This window comes from Leucoraja erinacea, chromosome 5 (assembly GCF_028641065.1).
Source record: "Leucoraja erinacea ecotype New England chromosome 5, Leri_hhj_1, whole genome shotgun sequence".
Lineage (NCBI taxonomy): Eukaryota > Metazoa > Chordata > Chondrichthyes > Rajiformes > Rajidae > Leucoraja > Leucoraja erinaceus.
Window position 1 is genome coordinate 44620489 of NC_073381.1, and position 19864 is coordinate 44640352.

General features: G+C 43.5%; 1 protein-coding gene across 2 annotated transcripts in view; it reads right to left on the reverse strand.

Moving 5' to 3' along the window:
• Positions 1 to 19864, reverse strand: part of LOC129697175 (trifunctional enzyme subunit alpha, mitochondrial-like) — a 60428-nt gene that overhangs the window by 34081 nt on the left and 6483 nt on the right. For both annotated transcript variants that reach the window (XM_055635485.1, XM_055635484.1), the window contains exons 2-7: positions 16511 to 16552; positions 9717 to 9787; positions 6671 to 6804; positions 6051 to 6189; positions 5149 to 5268; positions 160 to 262 (exon numbers count right to left, since the gene is read on the reverse strand). In XM_055635485.1, the coding sequence (XP_055491460.1) occupies positions 160 to 262; positions 5149 to 5268; positions 6051 to 6189; positions 6671 to 6804; positions 9717 to 9787; positions 16511 to 16552 (609 nt within the window). The remainder of the gene's footprint in view (positions 1 to 159; positions 263 to 5148; positions 5269 to 6050; positions 6190 to 6670; positions 6805 to 9716; positions 9788 to 16510; positions 16553 to 19864) is intronic.

Below are 19864 nucleotides of genomic sequence, written 5' to 3' on the forward strand. Positions count from 1 at the left end.
AAAAAAGGCCTGTAGATCCATTACAGGCCGTCTAAATCATTGAGAATTGCAAGTGATTCAAGCATGATCTGTTTCAAGGTTTAGGTTGTTGGTAAACAAAAACATTTTTTGATGGTAGATATGACTATATATGGCTCGGAAATATTAGAAATTACTTACCAAGGGGAGAAACTAACAGGTCCACCAAACCCAATTTCTTGGCTTTTTCAGCACGAATATTTTTCCCAGTCAACATGGTGTCAAGAGCATTAGGAACACCAATCTGAGGATACACCAATGCAGGGAATTAGGACATTCAGTTACGTTCACCAAGCAATACAGAAAACCATATGGCCAAATGGTTTATGTCAGTTTTTGTTCCAGTCAAGCATTTGCCATGTAATTCCTTCATTCAAAAACTTCAATTGTCCTTCATTGTTCATTCAGTTTTGTCTTGAGTGCATACATTTCATTTACCACTCTGGGAGCATATTTTGTAGTCTTATCCTCTTTTGGCCTAAAAATCATTCCAGAATTCCTTGTTAAATTTATTAGAGATTGTCCTACATTGAAGGCTTGCATTTTATTTTCTTATTTTTGATTCAGTTTGGTTTTGCTTGATTTGGCATTAATGCTCAGCAAAATTAGGTGTTGTTGTCTATATTAAACAAAACCCGAGTCTACAAGTGAGCACAAATTGGTAATAATAATGCACATGCATCCACAATTTCATTAACAAACAAAACTTTACCAATACTTCACTGTCATGCGCAGAGTGATTGATACAAATACATCGATAGATGCTCCTGAACACATCATCAGTGATGTAACCTGGGGTCATTGGGTGTTTCGGGTCTTTCAACATCAGACACCCTCACCCAGGCGACCTAACCGTGGTTGATCAGACCACGACTTGTGTTCAGGTGGCATTCGCTCCTCCCCAAGGACCTCCTCTCCTGATCCAGAGCCATCTCGAGGCCTTCTCTGCTGCCTCTGCGGTGTTCTTGATGGCCTTTCTCCTCGCCACTCCGTTTATGCCCAGATCACTCAAGGCTTTGTAGAGCGATTGCCCTGCAAAACCTCTGCAGCCAACCTCGATGGGCATCCCCCTCCCACACCTTGACTTCCAGCCCTGCTTACGGCAGTCTATGACCAGCTCATCATACTTGGCCATCTTCCTCTCGTGCGCCTCCTCCATACGGTCCTCCCACGGCACTGTCAGTTCCAACAAGACGATGTTTTTGGTTGCCTCTGAGACCAGGAGGATATCTGGCCTCAGGGTGGTCGTGGCAATGTGCTGTGGGAACTTCAGCTGTTTCACCAGGTCTACGGAAAGTTGCCTGTTCTGCGCAGTCGCAGGTCTACGGAAAGTTGCCTGTTCTGCGCAGTCGCCAGGATTCCTGACAGATTCCTGGCTGCTGTGGTTTTTGGCAGCTGCACTCCGGCCTTCACGAAGGTGATCATCTGGGTGGTGGGGCGTTCTTGTCGACAGCTGCTGATTCCCATGCTGATGGCTACTGCAATGGGTTTAAGAACCTGGTCGTGACGCCATGTGTACCGGCCCTGTCCAAGAGCCTTTGGGCAGCAGCTCAGGATGTGCTCCAACGTCCCCTTGCCTGAGCATTGCGGGCAATCTGGAGATTCCGCTTTGCCCCAGATGAAGAGGTTCGATGGGCTGGGCAGGACATCATACACTGCCTGGACCAGGAACTTGATGCGCTGTGGTTCAGCCTGCCAGAGCTCAGTACATGTGATTTTTCGGTCCATGACCTGCTCCCACCTTGTCCAGGCCCCCTGCTGCCTCAATCCAACTTCTCTGGTAGACCTCTCCTCCTCCACCACTGCCCTCACTTCCTCCTGGACCAGCCTGCGCCTCTCCTTCCCCTTGGCCTTGTCAAACTGGGGAGATGGGAAGATTCCCAGGCCAGCTCTTCCCCAAGTCACTGCTCCCACCAGGACTCTGTGGCGTATCCGAGACTCTGCTTGCAGCACGGCTTCGCCGGCTCTCTACATCCTCCCAGTTTTCACCTCCACCCCTGCTTGAGCCACCTTGGGGTCGCTGGAGTCCCTGTACAGCATCACCTCCCTGGCCCGAGTCACCTTAAACTCCTCCTCCAGGGACTTCAGGGGCAGCTGGAGCTTGGTGTTATTTCCGTAAAGGGCGATGCTGCTAAGGCTCCTGGGCAGTCCCAGCCACCTTCTGAGAAAGCTGCTGACTTTCCTCTGCAATCTCTCTACGATGGATATTGGGACTTCGTAGACAAGCAGTGGCCAGAGTATCCTTGGCAGGATACCATGCTGGTAAATCCATGCCTTGAACTTGCCGGGAAGCCCCGACCGGTCCACTGCTCTCAACCAACTCTCCAGCTCCTGACAGGTTACCTGGACAGATGCTGTATCCTTCAGGCTGCTGTTAAACACCTAGCCAAAACTCTTCACTGGCCTTTCGGAGACAGCTGGGATTGGTGTCCCTTCGATGCTGAAGCAGAACCCGTCCATGACTTTGCCCTTCTTCAGCACCAGTGACCTTAATTTTCCTGGCTTAAACCTTATCCTTGCCCATCCAATCAGCTTCTCCAACCCCTGCAGGATCCACCTGCTTCCTGGCACTGACTCAGTGGTGACAGTCAGGTTGTCCATGAAGGCTCTGATTGGTGGTTGGCGCATTCCTGACTTGGTCCGAGGGCCCCAGCACTCTGGCTCAGCAGACTTGACGATCATGTTCATCGCCAAGGCAAAAAGGATCACAGAGATGGTACGTCGCCTATTTCCTTCGCTCCATAGATGCTGCTGCACCCGCTGAGTTTCTCCAGCATGAACACTGCATGATATTCTGTCTTGTCTCATCATAGTTAGCTGTGTTCAATAAAATGTCTCTGCTTTCCAATCATTCTGGAGGGGAAGATGATGATAGTTCTTTTTCTTAACCTTGCTGATTTTACTTTACTGTTTTACCATTCTGGTGGGGAATTTACTCAAGTGTGCATTGAACCAACGGGCAACATAAAATGTCATGTCAGATCACAGAATAGAAATTGTCCTGAAGTTGCAGATTTGTGCATTACCTTAAGAATCCTGAACTAGTAATAAATACATGAAGCAATGTCATGTTTGGCACTGAACTGTTGGCATTTCCCCAAGATATTTCAGCACACGTTGTATTTGTCATAAAAGATTTAAGCCATTTGTTTGTCCAAATAACTCAATAACCTCGCTCTGAAATGTATTTGCAGCTTTTCCTTATTTTCCCTCTTTAAATTTTTTATCTAGTATGTATTTGTGTAAAAAATCCATTCTGCTTCAAGTAAATATGTATGTACAGTCCTGGATTTGTATGTACTTTTTAAATATAGGAACTAGTTTTCCTTTGTTCCCTGATGACTTTACTAATGGAGATACAAGGAACTGCAAATGTTGGAATCCAGCAAAATCCATAGTGCTGAGGTAACTCAGCGGGTCGGGCAGCACGCTGGCAATGGAATTGTCATCCCAGGACAGGAAAGTCAGAATGGGAATGGGAGTTTAAATTGTTAGCAACGAGGAGATACAACAGGCCTCAGCAGACAGAGTGCAAGTGTTTCGCAAATGTTCGGCTAGCCTACGCTTGGTCTCGCCAGTGTACAGGAGACAACAACAGGAACACCAGATGCAGTAGACAAGGTTAGAAGAGGTGCAATGCAAACCTCCGTCTCAGCTGGAAGGGTTGCTGAGGTTCCTCCCTCCAGGCAGAACAAGGATAACGTTCCCCTGGTCCTCACCTTTCACCACCCCACAGCCTCCGCATCAAACACATAATTTTCCGACATTTCCACCATCTTCAATGTGATCCCACGAACAGTCACATCTTCCAATCCCCATATGCTTTCCGCAGATAGCACTCCCTTCGCAACTACTTTCCCCAACAACCGCAGTATACATAACATCTGGCCTCCTTTACATTGGCAAAACCAAGCATACACTATAACCATATAACCATATAACAATTACAGCACGGAAACAGGCCATCTCGGCCCTACAGGTCCGTGACGAACAACTTTTTTCCCTTAGACCCACCTGCCTGCACTCATACCATAACCCTCCATTCCCTTCTCATCCATATGCCTATCCAATTTATTTTTAAATGATACCAACGAACCTGCCTCCACCACTTCCATTGGAAGCTCATTCCACACCGATACCACCCTCTGAGTAAAGAAGTTCCCCCTAAACTTCTGTCCCTTAATTCTGAAGTCATGTCCTCTTGTTTGAATCTTCCCTATTCTCAAAGGAAAAAGCTGATCCACACCACTAGATTACTGTTTCGCCTAACTTTTGCGCTCGGCTCACCAAGACCCTCCGAATCACCTGGTTGCTAACCATTTTAACCCCCTCCCATATCAACCTTTCTCTAATTTTGATTAACTCGCCTTCCCCCTTTTTCTTCCTCTGCCCTCACCCACCCATTTCTATCACTCTTCCTGCCTCCTCCCCATCCCCTTCCACCTAGATCACATCTCCTGGTTTTCCATTTCACTCCTCTTCTCTCCTTATTTGACATCTTTTTGTCTCCTTTTCAACTCCAACCTTTGTCCACCCATCAGCCAATCAACCCCCCCCCCCCCCCCCCCCATCTGTATCCACCTATCATTTACCAGGTTTTGGCCTGAACCAACCTCCCCCCCCCACCACCCAACTACAATCCGTCTGAAGAAGAGTCCAATCCAAAACATCACCTATCCATTCTCTCCACAGATGCTACCTGATCTGCTATTCCTCCACAACTGTCTTTTGCTTCCTTTTCTAATATATTGTTAATGTATAGATATTAAAGTGCTTCTACAATCAACATTTTTTATTAATGTATATGGATTGCAAGATTGCAAAAACGTTTTTTAAAGATCTTAAAATCCAAATAAATCTACTTGTTCTGTGTGACTTTTTTTTCGGAAAGCTGATTAGACTTTAACTTTAAATTACTTCTTCTGGAGTTCAATATATCTTCTAAAGTATGAATGAATGCATTATAATATAATGCTGCATAGACCCATCAAGTCGACATCAAAACCTTTCTCCAAGTTACTTCAGCTATACCTGACTGTTCCATCATGAATTTTAACAAAAAAGGACAGCGCCTCTGAATTGTCATTTCAGTTTATACTGCAATCAAATTTACATGTTGGAATTAATTACCATCTTTGGTAATCGCTGAGTGCCCCCAGCCCCTGGCAGTAAACCAAGCATGACCTCTGGAGTGCCCAGGATTGTCCTTCTGTCCTTTGTTGCTATCCTGTAATGGCAGGCAAGGGCGACCTGTAAACACATTCAATAATTTAGTTTCAATGACAAATTAAAAATCATTCACGTTTTTTTGGCTTACTAGGCCAAAAATAGTGCACCCCATCATTTGGCCCTAATAACAAATTGTGTGTGTGTGTGTGTGTGTGTGTGTGTGTGTGTGTGTGTGTGTGTGTGTGTGTGTGTGTGTGTGTGTGTGTGTGTGTGTGTGTGTGTGTGTGTGTGTGTGTGTGTGTGTGTGTGTGTGTGTGTGTGTGTGTGTGTGTGTGTGTGTGTGTGTGTGATCTATCTATGTTACTACAACTGTCATCATCTATCAATCCATCTATTTTAATGTGATCCGGGACCTACGCCGAAACAGTACATGATAGCGCTAAAATGTTTGCACAACCGTACTCACCTTTGTCTCGTGGTCATTCTTATAAAAGTTTGTGCAGATTGATCTTATATTTCATAAGTTATTGACATTTAAAACTTTGAGAATTTCATTGTGGGAGGGGGGTGCAATACGGAAGAGGTCCCATCTCCAGAACTTTCCTTGTGGGGGAGTGGGATGGGGGGCGGGGGATGTCAGCGCCGACGTCGCCCCCCCCCCCCCCCCCCCTTGGGGATTTTCATTGTGGGGGGGCAATAGGGGCGAGGTTTCATCTCCAGAACTTTCCTGTTGCATATATAATTGATAACTGAAGACACAAGATGTGGGGATGTTCTTGCAAGATGTGTTTTTCGGTCAACATTGCCGTTAACAAATTCTTATCAAATAATGGAGGTTTATAAAATCGGAACACATTCCATACCTCAAGACCACCTCCAAGACAAGAGCCATGGATAGCAGCTACAACTGGTTTGGTGGATTCTTCAATCTTCTCAAACATTTTTTGCCCTTCTCGAGATAAATGAACTGCCTCTTCAACAGTTTTACAGTCCTGTATCATACTGCAAACAAAAAAAAAGATTTTACATGACTTTATTTAATGTTAATGTAACCCCCCTATAACACAACTTTATTGGTGTTCATGGGATTCAATGTCAATGTTTGGATGATGCATTTCGTTGACTCTGTACTGTACACTGACAATGACAATTAAAATTGAATCTGAATCTGAATGACCAAAATTGAACATAATATTGCAAGTATGGCATCATACTTGTACATCTATGATGTAACATCCCAACTTTTATTCTCAAAGCCCTTACTGATAAAGGCTTGTATTCCAAAAGTCTTCTTCATCACCCTGTCTACTTGCAACACCTCTTTCTGTGAACTAATGAAGTTGACATCATGCGGGAGAGTTCACTGCCAATTGTGACTATGCTTCCTCTTTGGAAGAATTAGTCTCACCCTACTGTTCTTCTGCAGTCCTGCAAGTAATTCCTTGAGTAATGGCTGGAATTATATTAAAAAATTGCAACCTACTTAATGTCAGCCCCAGCGATAAAACATCCTGGTTTTGATGAGATGAGGACAACACTTCTAACTGCATCATTTGCCCAGACTTCATCCATCACTTCAGTAAACTCTGACTGTAGCTTTTGAGATAGGGTGTTAACCTAGACAGAAGCAAAAGGAAACACATTTTAAAGCATTACATTTCTTTATGTTGTTATTCATAAAACCTCAATGAACATCACTTATTAACTTTTCATTTTGGGTGATTCCATACTGAAGTTCAGCAGTTTAATACTGAACTATTGTGTACTATCACCCTTTGTTTATGTTTTTGAAAATATTCTAGCAGGTTAAAATTCTTATAATTTCACTCTCTAAAACTATATAAAACTCGAGGTGAAAATTAATATAATGCATGATTATGCACTTTTACCATATATTAATTTCTAATTACTTCAAAATGTAGTTGGAAAAATTTAACAAAAAAATAATAGGAGCGATATCCTAGAGTTTAGCCAAAGCAATGGATTCTTAAATGAGCTTGAGGTATACAGCTATAGAGAGTAATTTTAAAGGGAGTGAAATAACTGAAGCTGCCAATAACAGGTCAAAGATACTGAGAATAAGAAATAAATAAGAAAATACGAGCAGATGTAGGCCATCTGACCCCTAAAGCATGGCCCACTATTCAATTTGATTATTGCTCAACCACTCCAGGCCTCAACTCCTTTCTGGGCCAGATCTCTATAACCCTCATCTTTCAGAAATTAACCTGTCAAATCCTCCAGTAATCTCACCTCTGCAACTAAAGATCCCAAATTAGCATAACTGCCCCTTTATCTTGTAACTACATAACTTCATCAGAGATTCTCCCATTAGTGGAAATATCATCCTGTCATATACCCTTAGGATATTGTATGTTTCAATAAAATCTCCCATCTATATTACTAAATCTCTGTTCTTGACCGCTTTTGGCCGTCTGTGCTGCGATTTCCGAGAGAACGCTTCCACCTACGGCCGTCATTTTTGGCCACCTTGCTCAGAGCCCCCCCTCCGCCGCATGTGTGCCGAGGATTTTTCCCGTCGATGAAAAATGACAGAGATTAATGTTTTTGCAAAATTCCCCATTCTCTCTGCTGCCCCCGCTGGCGGCAGGGGGGAGGGACTATAAAACCAGGAAGTGGTGTGCCTCACTTACTCTTCAAGATGGAGGAAGGCAGAGGGTCACGCTTCTCTGAGCTGTGAATAACACTGAACACGTCTACTCAAATGTGAGTGCCCTTAGTGGTTCTAAAATGCTTGCAAAAAGTGTATATTGGTTCTAAAATGTTGTCTATTGCAAAAAGTGTCTATTGGTTCTAAATCTTGCAAAAAATGTCTATTGGTTCTAAAGCTTGCAAAAAAGTGTCTATTGGTTCTAAAGCTTGCAAAAATGTCTATTGGTTCTAAAGCTTGCAAAAAAATGTCTATTGGTTCTAAAGCTTGCAAAAAATGTCTATTGGTTTTAAAGCTTGCAAAAAATGTCTATTGGTTCTAAAAAAAAAAAATGTCTATTGGTTCTAAAGCTTGCAAAAAAAATGTCTATTGGTTCTAAAGCTTGCAAGAAAATGTCTATTGGTTCTAAAGCTTGCAAAAAATGTCTATTGGTTCTAAAGCTTGCACAAAATGTCTATTGGTTCTAATGCTTGCAAAAAAATGTCCATTGGTTCTAAAGCTTGCAAAAAATGTCCATTGGTTCTAAAGCTTGCAAAAAATGTCTATCGGTTCTAAAGTTTGCAAAAAGTGTCTATTGGTTCTAAAGCTTGCAAAAAGCGTCTCTATTCTTTTGGTTCTAAAGCTTGCAGAATGTGTCTTTTTTGGTTCTAAAGCTTGCAGAATGTGTGTTTTTTGGTTCTAAAGCTTGCAAAAAGTGTCTATTGGTACTAAAGCTTGCAAAAAGTGTCTATTGGTTCTAAATGCTTGCAAAAAGTGTCTATTCGTTCTAAAATATTTGCAAAAAGTGTATTGGTTCTACAATGTTTGCAGAATGTGTCTTTTTTTGGTTCTACAATGTTTGCAAAAAGTGTCTCTTTTGGTTCTACAATGCTTGCAAAAAAATGTCTATTGGTTCTAAAGCTTGCAAAAAAATGTCTATTGGTTCTAAAGCTTGCAAAAAGTCTATTGGTTCTAAAATGCTTGCAGATAGTATCTCTATTGCTTCTAAAGCGTGTGTGCGCGTCGTCTGTCTGTGCGTGCGTATGTATGAGTTGCTGTGTAAGTGTCTGTGGATGAGTATGTGAGTGTCTGTGTATGAGTGTGTGTATGTGTAAGTGTCTGTGTGAGTGTTTGACTGTGTCTCTGTGTATGAGTGTCTGTATGTGTGTCTGAGTGTGTGTCTGCGTGTCTGAGGATCTGTGTGTGTGTGTGTCTGTGGAGAGCCACTAAGAGTGCATGAGGGGAGATTGACTGAATGCGAGTGGGGAGGGGAATGGCATGGAGCAGAGTGGGGGGGAGAAGGGAAGAGGGGTGATTGAGTGAACTGCCACCACCAGCTGTGAGTGACTGGGCTGCCAGCCCACCAGCCATGAGTAAGTGAAGTGCCAGCCCACCAGCTGTAAGTGACTGAAGTGCCAGCCCACCACCCATGACTTAGTGAACTGCAAGTCCAAAAATCCATTCAGTCCACAATGTCCATACTAGCCCTCTGGAAACCAGTTCCTTCAGTGCACAACAGCCTGTGTCAGCTGCCCGGCCAGAGTGACTGAGCTGCCCGGCCAGAGTGACTGAGCTGCCCGGCCAGAGTGACTGAGCTGCCCGGCCAGAGTGACTGAGCTGCCAGCCCAAGAATCCATTCAGCCCACAATGTCCATACTAGCCCTCTGGAAGCCAGTCCCTTTGACCCACAACACACATACTAGCGCTCCAGAAACCTCCCCACTGGCCAGCAATATTGGAAATGGTGGAGAGGTGGAATATTGCGTTGGGAGACCAGCCCTCCCGTGTGATGCTGGGACCCAACTGGTCCCACTTAGTCTAGTTTATGATAAACGTAAAGAGAGCCAAATCATTATTGAATGCTCAAATACATTATTACCTTAGAGTTTGGCGTGTTAAATCGTACAACTGCAACATCACTTTTGACTTCACAGTTGACATGGGTCCTCTCTATAAAAAGGGCAAAGATTATGAAATGCAGGAACTTTTTAGTTTAAAAAGCAATTCTCAATGCTCTCCTAAGTTTTCAAAATTGCATGGAAATCCGCAGGAGAATGACCGCTAATTGTAATATAGTATAGTGGTGCAGTTCGTAGAGCCACTGCCTCACAACTCCAACAATTTCCAGCATTTCCTGTTCTTGCAATGGATTTCCATAATTATCATGAACTAACACTTTAATGAGTGTGTAAATACTTAAATTCTATGTAATGCGTTAACTTTCCTATCAACAGTCCAAGAGACTGGCTTACGCTTTTAGCAAAGGAGATCAAAATACAATTTCTAATTATTATTATCATAAAAATGTATTTATATATTAAAAGTAAAACTGGAGAGAACAGAAGGGCAAAAAGGGAACAAGAGATAGCTACTGCAGATAGTAGTAAGGATAGTCGCGAGAGATTTTATAAGTACATAAAGGGGAAAAGGGTTACTAGAGAGAGTGGGACCCCTCAGGAAACATAGCAGTCAATAATGTGTGGAGCCACATGAGATGGGCAAGGTCCTCAATGAGTATTTCTTCTCTGTTTTTGCAGTGCAAAAAGGCAGGACTGCGAAACTTGGGGCAGTCAATGGAAGTGTCTTGAGAGCAGTCAGTATAACAAGGCAAGGCAAGGCAATTTTATTTGTATAGCACCTTTCAACAACAAGGTAATTCAAAGTGCTTTACATAAAACATTAAAAGCATTGGAAAGAAACACATATAAAATGACATTTAGATGTAAAACGATTATTAGATTATTCAGATAAAATAATTACAAAATTAAAAGCAATCAAATAAAATATTTAAAATAGAATTAAAGCAGGATTAGAAGTTACAGTGCAGTATAGGTAATTAATAAATTGTATTGTTTACTGAAAAGCAGCGGCAAACAGAAAAGTCTTCTGTCTAGATTTAAAAGAGCTGAGAGTTGCAGCAGACCTGCAGTTTTCTGGGAGTTTGTTCCAGATATGTGGTGCATAAAAACTAAATGCTGCCTCTCCATGTTTAGTTCTGACTCTGGGGATACAGAGCAGACCTGTCCCAGACGATCTGAGAGGTCTGGGTGGTTCGTAGCTAAGCAGAAGATCAGAAATGTATTTTGGCCCTAAACCATTCAGTGCTTTGTAAACCAACAGTAGTATTTTGAAATCAATTCTTTGACAGACAGGAAGCCAGTGTAAAGACCTCAGTACTGGAGTAATGTGATCTAATTTTTTGGTCTTAGTGAGGACTCGAGCAGCAGCGTTCTGAATTAACTGCAGCTGCCTGATCGACTTTTTAGGGAGACCTGTAAAGACACTGTTACAGTAGTCGAGCCTGCTGAAGATAAATGCATGGACAAGTTTTTCCAAATCCTGCTGAGACACAAGTCCTTTAATCCTTGATATATTCTTTAGGTGACAGTAGGCTGACTTTGTGACTGCTTTTATGTGGCTGTTGTTCAGGTCTGAGTCCATGATTACTCCTACGTTTCTTGCTTGGTTTGTTGTTTTTAGCATTACCATTTGAAGCTGGGTACTAACTTTTAATCGTTCTTCCTTGGCTCCAAAAACAATTATTTCAGTTTTTTCTTTGTTCAATTGGAGAAAATTCTGGTTCATCCAATCGTTGATTTGCTCAATGCATCTACTCAGTGCTTGTATTGGACTATAGTCTCCTGGTGATATAGTTATGTAGATTTGTGTGTCATCTGTGTAACTATGGTAACATATTTTGATGTTTTTCATGATCTGAGCCAGTGGAAGCATGTAGATGTTAAACAGAAGAGGCCCCAGAATGGAGGCCTGAGAAACTCCACATGTAATTTTTGCACGCTCAGATGTGTAATTACCTATAGACACAAAGTAGTCCCTGTCCTTCAAGTAGGATTCAAACCATTTTAATGCTGTGCCCGAAAGTCCCACCCAGTTTTCCAAACGGTCTAGTAATATGCTGCGATCGACTGTGTCGAATGCAGCACTGAGATCTAGTAATACTAAGACTGAAATTTTGCCATTGTCTGTGTTTAAGTGAATGTCATTGAAGACCTTAACAAGAGCCGTCTCAGTGCTGTGGTGTGGTCTAAATCCTGACTGGAAGACATCAAAACAGCTGTTCATTAACATAAAATTGCTCAGCTGCTTAAAAACAGCTTCTTCAATGATTTTACTGAGAAATGGGAGGTTCGATATTGGTCTGTAATTGTTCAGTAGTGAAGTGTCTAAGTTCTTTTTTAAGAGGCTTGATAACTGCAGTTTGCAGGGCCTGTGGGAAGACACCTGAGAGAAGGGACGTGTTTACAATCTGTAGAAGGTCTGAGGTCATGCAGTTTGATACACCTTTGAAAAGGCCTGTTGGTAGAATATCAAGGCAGCAGGAGGAGGATTTCAAATGTTGGATAATGTCCTCCAAGGTTTCATGGTTAATAACATAAAATTGTGTCATGGTATTTGAATTGATTATAAGTGGACACATGGACAACACATGTCCTGCACCTGATGTGGAGGCACTGACTGCTTGCCTCATTTTCTGAATTTTGTCGGTGAAGAAGGAGGCAAATTCATTACAGGCCCTTGTGGAAAGCAGTTCAGGGGCTACTAACACAGGAGGGTTTGTTAGCCTGTCGATAGTAGTAAACAAGGCCCGTGCATTATTATTGTTTTTGGCAATGATGTCAGAGAAGAAGGATTGCCTTGCATTTCTCAGTTCCAAGTTGTAGATTCGAAGTCTTTCTTTATAGATGTAATAGTGAACCGTCGAACTAACAGTCGAAGTGGTGCTGAACGTCCTGACAATTATCTGAAGGTAGACAAATCTCCTGGGCCGGATCAGATTCAGATTCAGATTCAATTTTAATTGTCATTGTCAGTGTACAGTACAGAGACAACGAAATGCATTTAGCATCTCCCTTGAAGAGCGACATAGCAAACGATTTTGAATAAAAAAAAAAAAATAATAAGTGTCCGGGGGGGGGGTGGTGATTGGCAGTCACCGAGGTACGTTGTTTAGTAGAGTGACAGCGGCCGGAAAGAAGCTGTTCCTCGACCTGCTGGTTCGGCAACGGAGAGACCTGTAGCGCCTCCCGGATGGTAGGAGGGTAAACAGTCCATGGTTGGGGTGAGAGCAGTCCTTGGCGATGCTGAGCGCCCTCCGCAGACAGCGCTTGCTTTGGACAGACTCAATGGAGGGGAGCGTGGAACCGGTGATGCGTTGGGCAATTTTCACCACCCTCTGCAATGCCTTCCGGTCGGAGACAGAGCAGTTGCCATACCATACTGTGATGCAGTTGGTAAGGATGCTCTCGATGGTGCAGCGGTAGAAGTTCACCAGGATCTGAGGAGACAGATGGACCTTCTTCAGTCTCCTCAGGAAGAAGAGACGCTGATGAGCCTTCTTGATCAGAGTAGAGGTATTGTGGGTCCAAGAGAGGTCATCGGAGATGTTGACTCCCAGGAACCTGAAGCTAGAAACACGTTCCACCTCCGTCCCGTTAATGTGGATGGGGGTGTGCGTGCCGCCTCTGGACTTCCTGAAGTCTACAATGAGCTCCTTGGTCTTCTTGGAGTTAAGGGCCAGGTTGTTGTCAGCGCACCATGCTGCTAAGTGCTGGACCTCCTCCCTGTAGGCCAGCTCATCGTTGTTGCTGATGAGGCCAATCACCGTTGTATCATCTGCATACTTGATGATGGTGTTAGTACCATGTACAGGTGTGCAGTCATAGGTGAAGAGGGAGTAGAGGAGGGGGCTCAGCACACAGCCCTGAGGAACGCCGGTGTTCAGGGTGAGGGTTGAAGAGGTGTGCTTGTCTAACCTCACAGACTGGGGTCTGTTGGTTAGAAAGTCCAGTATCCAGTTGCAGAGGGAGGGGTCGATGCCCAGGTTACCGAGTTTGGTGATCAGTTTTGATGGAAAGATATATCCAAGGACACTGTGGGAAACGAGAGAGGAAATTGCAGAAGCCCTGGCTGAAATTTACAAGTCGTCATTAAATACAGGAGAGGTGCCGCAAGGCTGGAGGGTGACAAATGTTGTGCCTCTATTCAAGAAGGGCTGCAGGGAAAATGCTGGGAACTATAGGCCAGTGAGCCTATCTGTAGTTGGAAAGTTACCAGAGTATTCTGAGGGATAGGATATATACACATTTAGATGGACAAGGAATAATTAGGGAGAGTCAGCATGGTTTTGAAAGTGGGAGGTCATAGAAACATAGAAAATAGGTGCAGGAGTAGGCCATTCGGCCCTTCGAGCCTGCACCGCCATTCAATATGATCATGGCTGATCATCCAACTCGGTATCTTGTACCTGCCTTCTTTCCATACCCCCGATCCCTTTAGCCACAAGGGCCACATCTAACTCCCTCTTAAATATAGCCAATGAACTGGCCTCAACTACCTTCTGTGGCAGAGAATTCAGAGTTTCACCACTCTCTGTGTCTCATGTCTCATGAATCTGATTGAGTTTTATTGAAGATGTGACCAAAAAGGTCGTTGACGGCAGAGTTGTAGATGTTGTTTATATGGACTTCAGCAAAGCATTCGACAGGGTTCCTTCTGCATGGTAGGCTGCTCTGGAAGATTAGATTGCATGGGATCCAAGGAGAGATAGCTTAATGGATAGAATTTTGGCTTCAAGGAAGAAAGCAGAGGGTAACGGTGCAAGGTTGATTCTCAGACTGTGTCTGAAGAAGGGTCTCGACCCGAAACATCACCAATTCCTTCTCTCCAGAGATGCTACCTGTCCCGCTGAGTTACTCCAGCTTTTTGTGTTTATTCTCGGACTGGAGTACTTTGACTAGTGGTGCATCTCAGAGTTCGGTGCTGGGCCCCATTACTGTTTGACATCTATATTAATAATTTGTAATGGGAACGTACATGGCAAGATTAGCAAGTTTGCAGATGATACAAAAGTGGGTGGTATTATAGATAGTGAAGATGGATGTCAAAAATTGCAGCAGGATCTTGATCGTTTGCCCAGGTGGGCTGAGGAATGGTTGATGGAATTTAATACAGAGAATTGTGAGGTGGTGCATTTTGGAAAGTCAATCATGGACAGGAGCTACACATTGAATGGTAGAGTGTTGGGAGAGTGTTGTAGAACAGAGAGATCTAGGAGTACAGGTGCATAATTTCTTGAAGGTGGCATCACAGGTAGATAGGGTGGTCAGAAAGGGCATTAGAGTATTCAGAATAGACGTTGGGTCACGTTGCAGTTATGCAAGATGTTGGTGAACATGGTTCAGTTCTGGGCACCATGTCACAGGAAAGGTGCTGTCAGGTTGGAAAGGGTTGGAAGGCTTACGAGGATGTTGCCAGGACTAGAGGGACTGAACAACAGGGAGAGTTTGAGGAGGCTGGGACTCAATTCCTTGGAGCTCAGGAGTATGAGGGATAATCTTATGGAGGTGTATAAAATCATGAAAGGAATAGATCTGGTTGACACACAATCTCTTGCCAAGAGTAGGGAATCAAGGACCAGAGGACATGGGTTTAAGGTGAAGGGGAAAAGATATGATAGGAATCAGAGGGGGTAACCTTTTCACACAAAGGGTGGTGGATGTATGGACCGAGCTGCCAGAGAAGAAGGTGGTTGAGGTTAGGATTGTTGCAATGTTTAAGAAAAAAAAAGACAGGTACATGGATAAGAAAGGTTTAGAGTGATATGGGCCAAACATAGGCAGGTGTAACTAATGTAGAGGGATATGTTGATCGGTGTGGCAAGTTGGACCGAAGGGCCTGTTCCCACGCCGTATGACTACGAGAACAAAGATCATTAATAATAAATCTATAAGATACTAAAGTTGTAAAACTACTTAGTAACAATTAACTAAAATTAATTTCTCATATATTAAAATGCAGAAACCTTGTGTTAAGGTGTACAGATTCTTGATTTATTTTCCATTTGTTCCACCTTTTATCTGCAACATTCTTAAGAAGACTGCAATGTGTTTTTTTAAAGCAAAATAATAGTTTTTCTACCCCAAAAAAAAGTTTTATTTTCCATGAAAGGGAAAGAAGCACAAGTTTGCTGGACTTTACCCAAAGAAAAACTGAAGCTTGAAAGTGATGAAACTCGTAATGGATTGAGTGTTTGTAGGTTTTCTATAATTCTTTGCCATAATAATTGCCCAATCTTTTAAACCTGTTGATCACCTAAATGTCTGTGCAAAATTTCTCTAATGGATGCTATGAATTATTATCTTACTATTCATGAAAGAATGCCACTGGTAAAGCATGCAATTTTTAGCTCTTGGCAATACAACCCAAAATGCACACCTGTAGAAGTGCTAATCTGATTTGTGGCCCGTTTAATAAAAAGCCAATTAAAAGATTAAATGTCCAAATTATTAATTTCAGATATTCATAATTCACCCTTCGATACTTTTTTTCTCCAGAACAATTAGTGTTGAAAGTTAGATACGGTTTCCATAATTTTCATCATCTAATTTAAAACTATTAAAACAAAACAATTTTTTTTTTTAATTGCACGCTTAAGCATTGTGATGTTTTCCTCTTAATCATTGCTATTTTACATTGAAAAATAGGCTGGAGGGTCCAAACAACACAAGACGGAAAAACTGACTTGGAATAATTTATTTATAGCATGTTATATTTTAACCATAAATATCAGTGTCCAATCAATGTGCTCAATATTAACTTTAAAACAAAGATTATATACAGCTTGCTGCTGTGATTCTTGTTAAAAATACTTGCCCATCATAATTGAAGAAACTGTGAAACGGCGACAGATGTAACCTAAAATAGAAAGATAGAAAATTGAAATTTGATGATTGAAGGCAAGCCAACTGAAAGGTAGAATTAGGCTTGCTTTGAATTAAATACATCAAAATATAGTTGCTTAGAAACAAACTAAGTTTTGAAATTGCCACTTGTTAGCTCCATTCTTTTTTATTCCAACAGCAGGCTCTCTACTAAAAATAAATAATTGGAGTGACTAAAATTCAATTAAGAAAAGCTGAAATTTCCTTCAATTATTTTTCTGGAATAGGAAAGTCGGTCTTTGATTCCCATCACCCTTCCCAAGCTACAACCAAGAAGGGTTTTGGCCCGAAACGTTGCCTATTTCCTTTGCTCCATAGATGCTGCTGCACCAGCTGAGTTTCTCCAGCATTTTTGTGTACGTACAACCTTCACAGTTTGAAACACAACTAGACTTTGTCGCCTGGATATTATTTTTGACCCCTATTTGTTTTAAGCCTATATTCATAATGTTTCAAGCATATCCAAGCTACTTATAAGCCAAGTTTACTCATCTCGACATCATTACCTGATTCCAGCCTTGCTGCAGCTAATATAACCTTCATCCTCATTTGTAGCCATTGGACTCGAGTATTACAACCTTTCTTGTTGATCTTCTTTGTTCTCCTCTCTGAAATCTTTGGATTGTCCAAAACTTGGTTGCCCAGGTTTGGGTTCACAACATATTCCTGTTACCCATCAGTCCTGTGCTTGACAGATTACACTCCCGGGCAATAAGGTAATTACATCAGTTTAAAGCATTCATCCTTGTTTACAAGTCCTTTCATAATCACTTCTTGACCAGCAAACTTCTGCAATACCTAAATATTTCAAATGAGTGCAATACTTGGGGAGGGTAAGGAACTTGCAATATCCAAAGTTGTTTTGAATTTTCATTCTTTTTGGTTAATTTTACAGCAAAGATTTAAAAAAAAAACACAAAACAAACTCCTGGAGGAACTCAGCAAATCAGGTGGCACCTACAACATGAAATAAAAGGACAACGTTTTGGGTCAGGACCGTTAATTAGACTGAAGGGTTAGATTCTTGAGTGAGAATATTTAGTTCATATCCCTCTAAACCTTTTCTATCCATCTGTCTAAATGTCTTTTAAACATTGAAATAGTGCCCTCCTCGAACACTCTTTCGCAGCTTCCCTCAAATCACCCCTCAGCTTCCTACGTTTGAGGGAAAGAAACATAGAAAATAGGTGCAAGAGGAGGCCATTCGGCCCTTCGAGCCAACACCGCCATTCATCCCCTATCAATAACCTGCCTGCCTTCTCCCCATATCCCTTGACTCCACTAGCCCCTAGAGCTCTAACATTCAGCCTATCCTGTCTCTCTTTAAGGTCCTGTACCACTTAGCGATTTTGTCGGCGTCATATCAATGTTGCCAAAAGATTTTGAACATTTCAAAATCCAGCAGCAACAAAGAAAATGGTGCGACACTTGAAAAAACACTGCGCGTCATACGCCAACACACCACATCACCACCATGTCATACGTCATCATGCCGCGTCATACGTCATCATGCCGCGTATTTTTCGGTGACCTGATACATTAGTCAATGATGCCGGCAGTCGCCGGAAAAAAATCAGCAAGTGGGACTGGCCCTTTACAATAATCATGAGAGGAATAGATCGGGTGGATGCACAGAATCACTTGCCCAGAGTAGGGGAACCGAGGACCAGAGGACATAGGCTCAAGGTGAAGAGGAAAAGATTTAATAGGAATCTGAGGGGTAACGTTTTTACACAAAGGGTGGTGGGTGGAGAGAACAACCTGCCAGAGGAGGTAGTTGAGGCTGGGACTATCCCAATATTTAAGAAATAGTTAGACAGGTAGATGGATAGGACAGGTTTGGAGGGATATGGAACAAGCGCAGGCAGGCGGGACTAGTGTAGTTTGGCTGAAGGGCCTGTTTCCACACTGTATCACTCTTGACCCCATCTCAAGTCAGCAACATACAGGTGCACAACCTTTTATCCGGAGTTCCGGAAACCGAAAAACTCCGAAAACAGGCCATTTTTTCCAGGATGTCGTCTGCACACCAAAGCTCGCGTTTGGCGCCAAACTTGACCCGAAACGACCCACGGTCAACCCAGGTCTGTACTACTGTAGCGGCCGCCTCCTCCCCGGAGACGGGGGAGACACTTAAACATCTGTAAATCATTGCTTAAATGTTAGTCAGTTAGTTTGGAGGGCTTTTATGTGAAGGGAGGGGGGGGTGAAGGGGGGAAAATTTAATTCTTAGTCCCCTACCTGGTCGGAGAGGCGGGGAGCGGTCAATGCCTTACCGGGTCGCCGTGCAGTAAGCTCCGCAGCGCTGTGGCCGCCAACTCCCAGCTGGGGCTGCGGGCGTCCGGCGCCGGTTGCAGCTCCGACCCCGGCAACTGTACCCCTGGCTGCGAGGCGTTCCAAATCCACCGCCGCCCGCGGCCAGACGCCCGCAGCCCCAGCTCCGCGAATGTTCGGAGTCGGTGGCATCGCAGCGCTGGGATACCAGCGGGGAGCGGGCAATGCCTTACCGGGTCACCGTGCGGTAAGCTCCGGAGCGCTGTGGCCGCCGACTCCCAACATTCGCGGAGCTGGGGGGCTGGGGCGTCCGCCCGTGGGTGGTGCTGGATTTGGAGCGCCTCGCAGCCACATTAGAGTTGCCGGGGTCGGAGCTCCAACCGGCACTACCCGCCGCCGGACGGAGCCCCCAGCTCCGCGATGTTTGGGAGTCGGCGACCAGGTAGGGGACTAAGAATTAAAGTTTCCCCCTTCACCCCCACCCCACCCACCACCCCCCCCCCCCTCACACCCCACCACCACCACATAAAAATCCTTCCAAACTAACTGACTAACATTTATGCAATGATTCCCCGGAGGAGGCAGCCGCTCCAGACTTTTCAAGCCGCCCGCGCTACCTACCTAATCTACGCTAAAAATCTTCCATTCGGAAATCCGAAAATGTCCGAAATCCGACAAGTGTCTGGTCCCAAGGCTTTCAGATAAACTTGCAAATCATTTTGCATTACACTGATGAAGCCGAATTTTAGTTAAAAATATAAGAAGATATTAAATTGGTTTCTGGGCTAGCTTACAGCTTATATTTAGTGTCAAGTTAGGCTTGCCTTAGGTTGTGGGTGTGTGAGATAATAAATCCTATAACATTGTCTCCCAAGTGACAGGCAGAGGAGAAGCTATAGAGATAGCTGGTTAAATCTTCACAGGGAGATGCCATAAACCAAATGACAAATGTTTATGGGGGAGGAGGTGATAGAGGAAGAGAGACATAGGTGGTCACATCTTTGTAAACAGA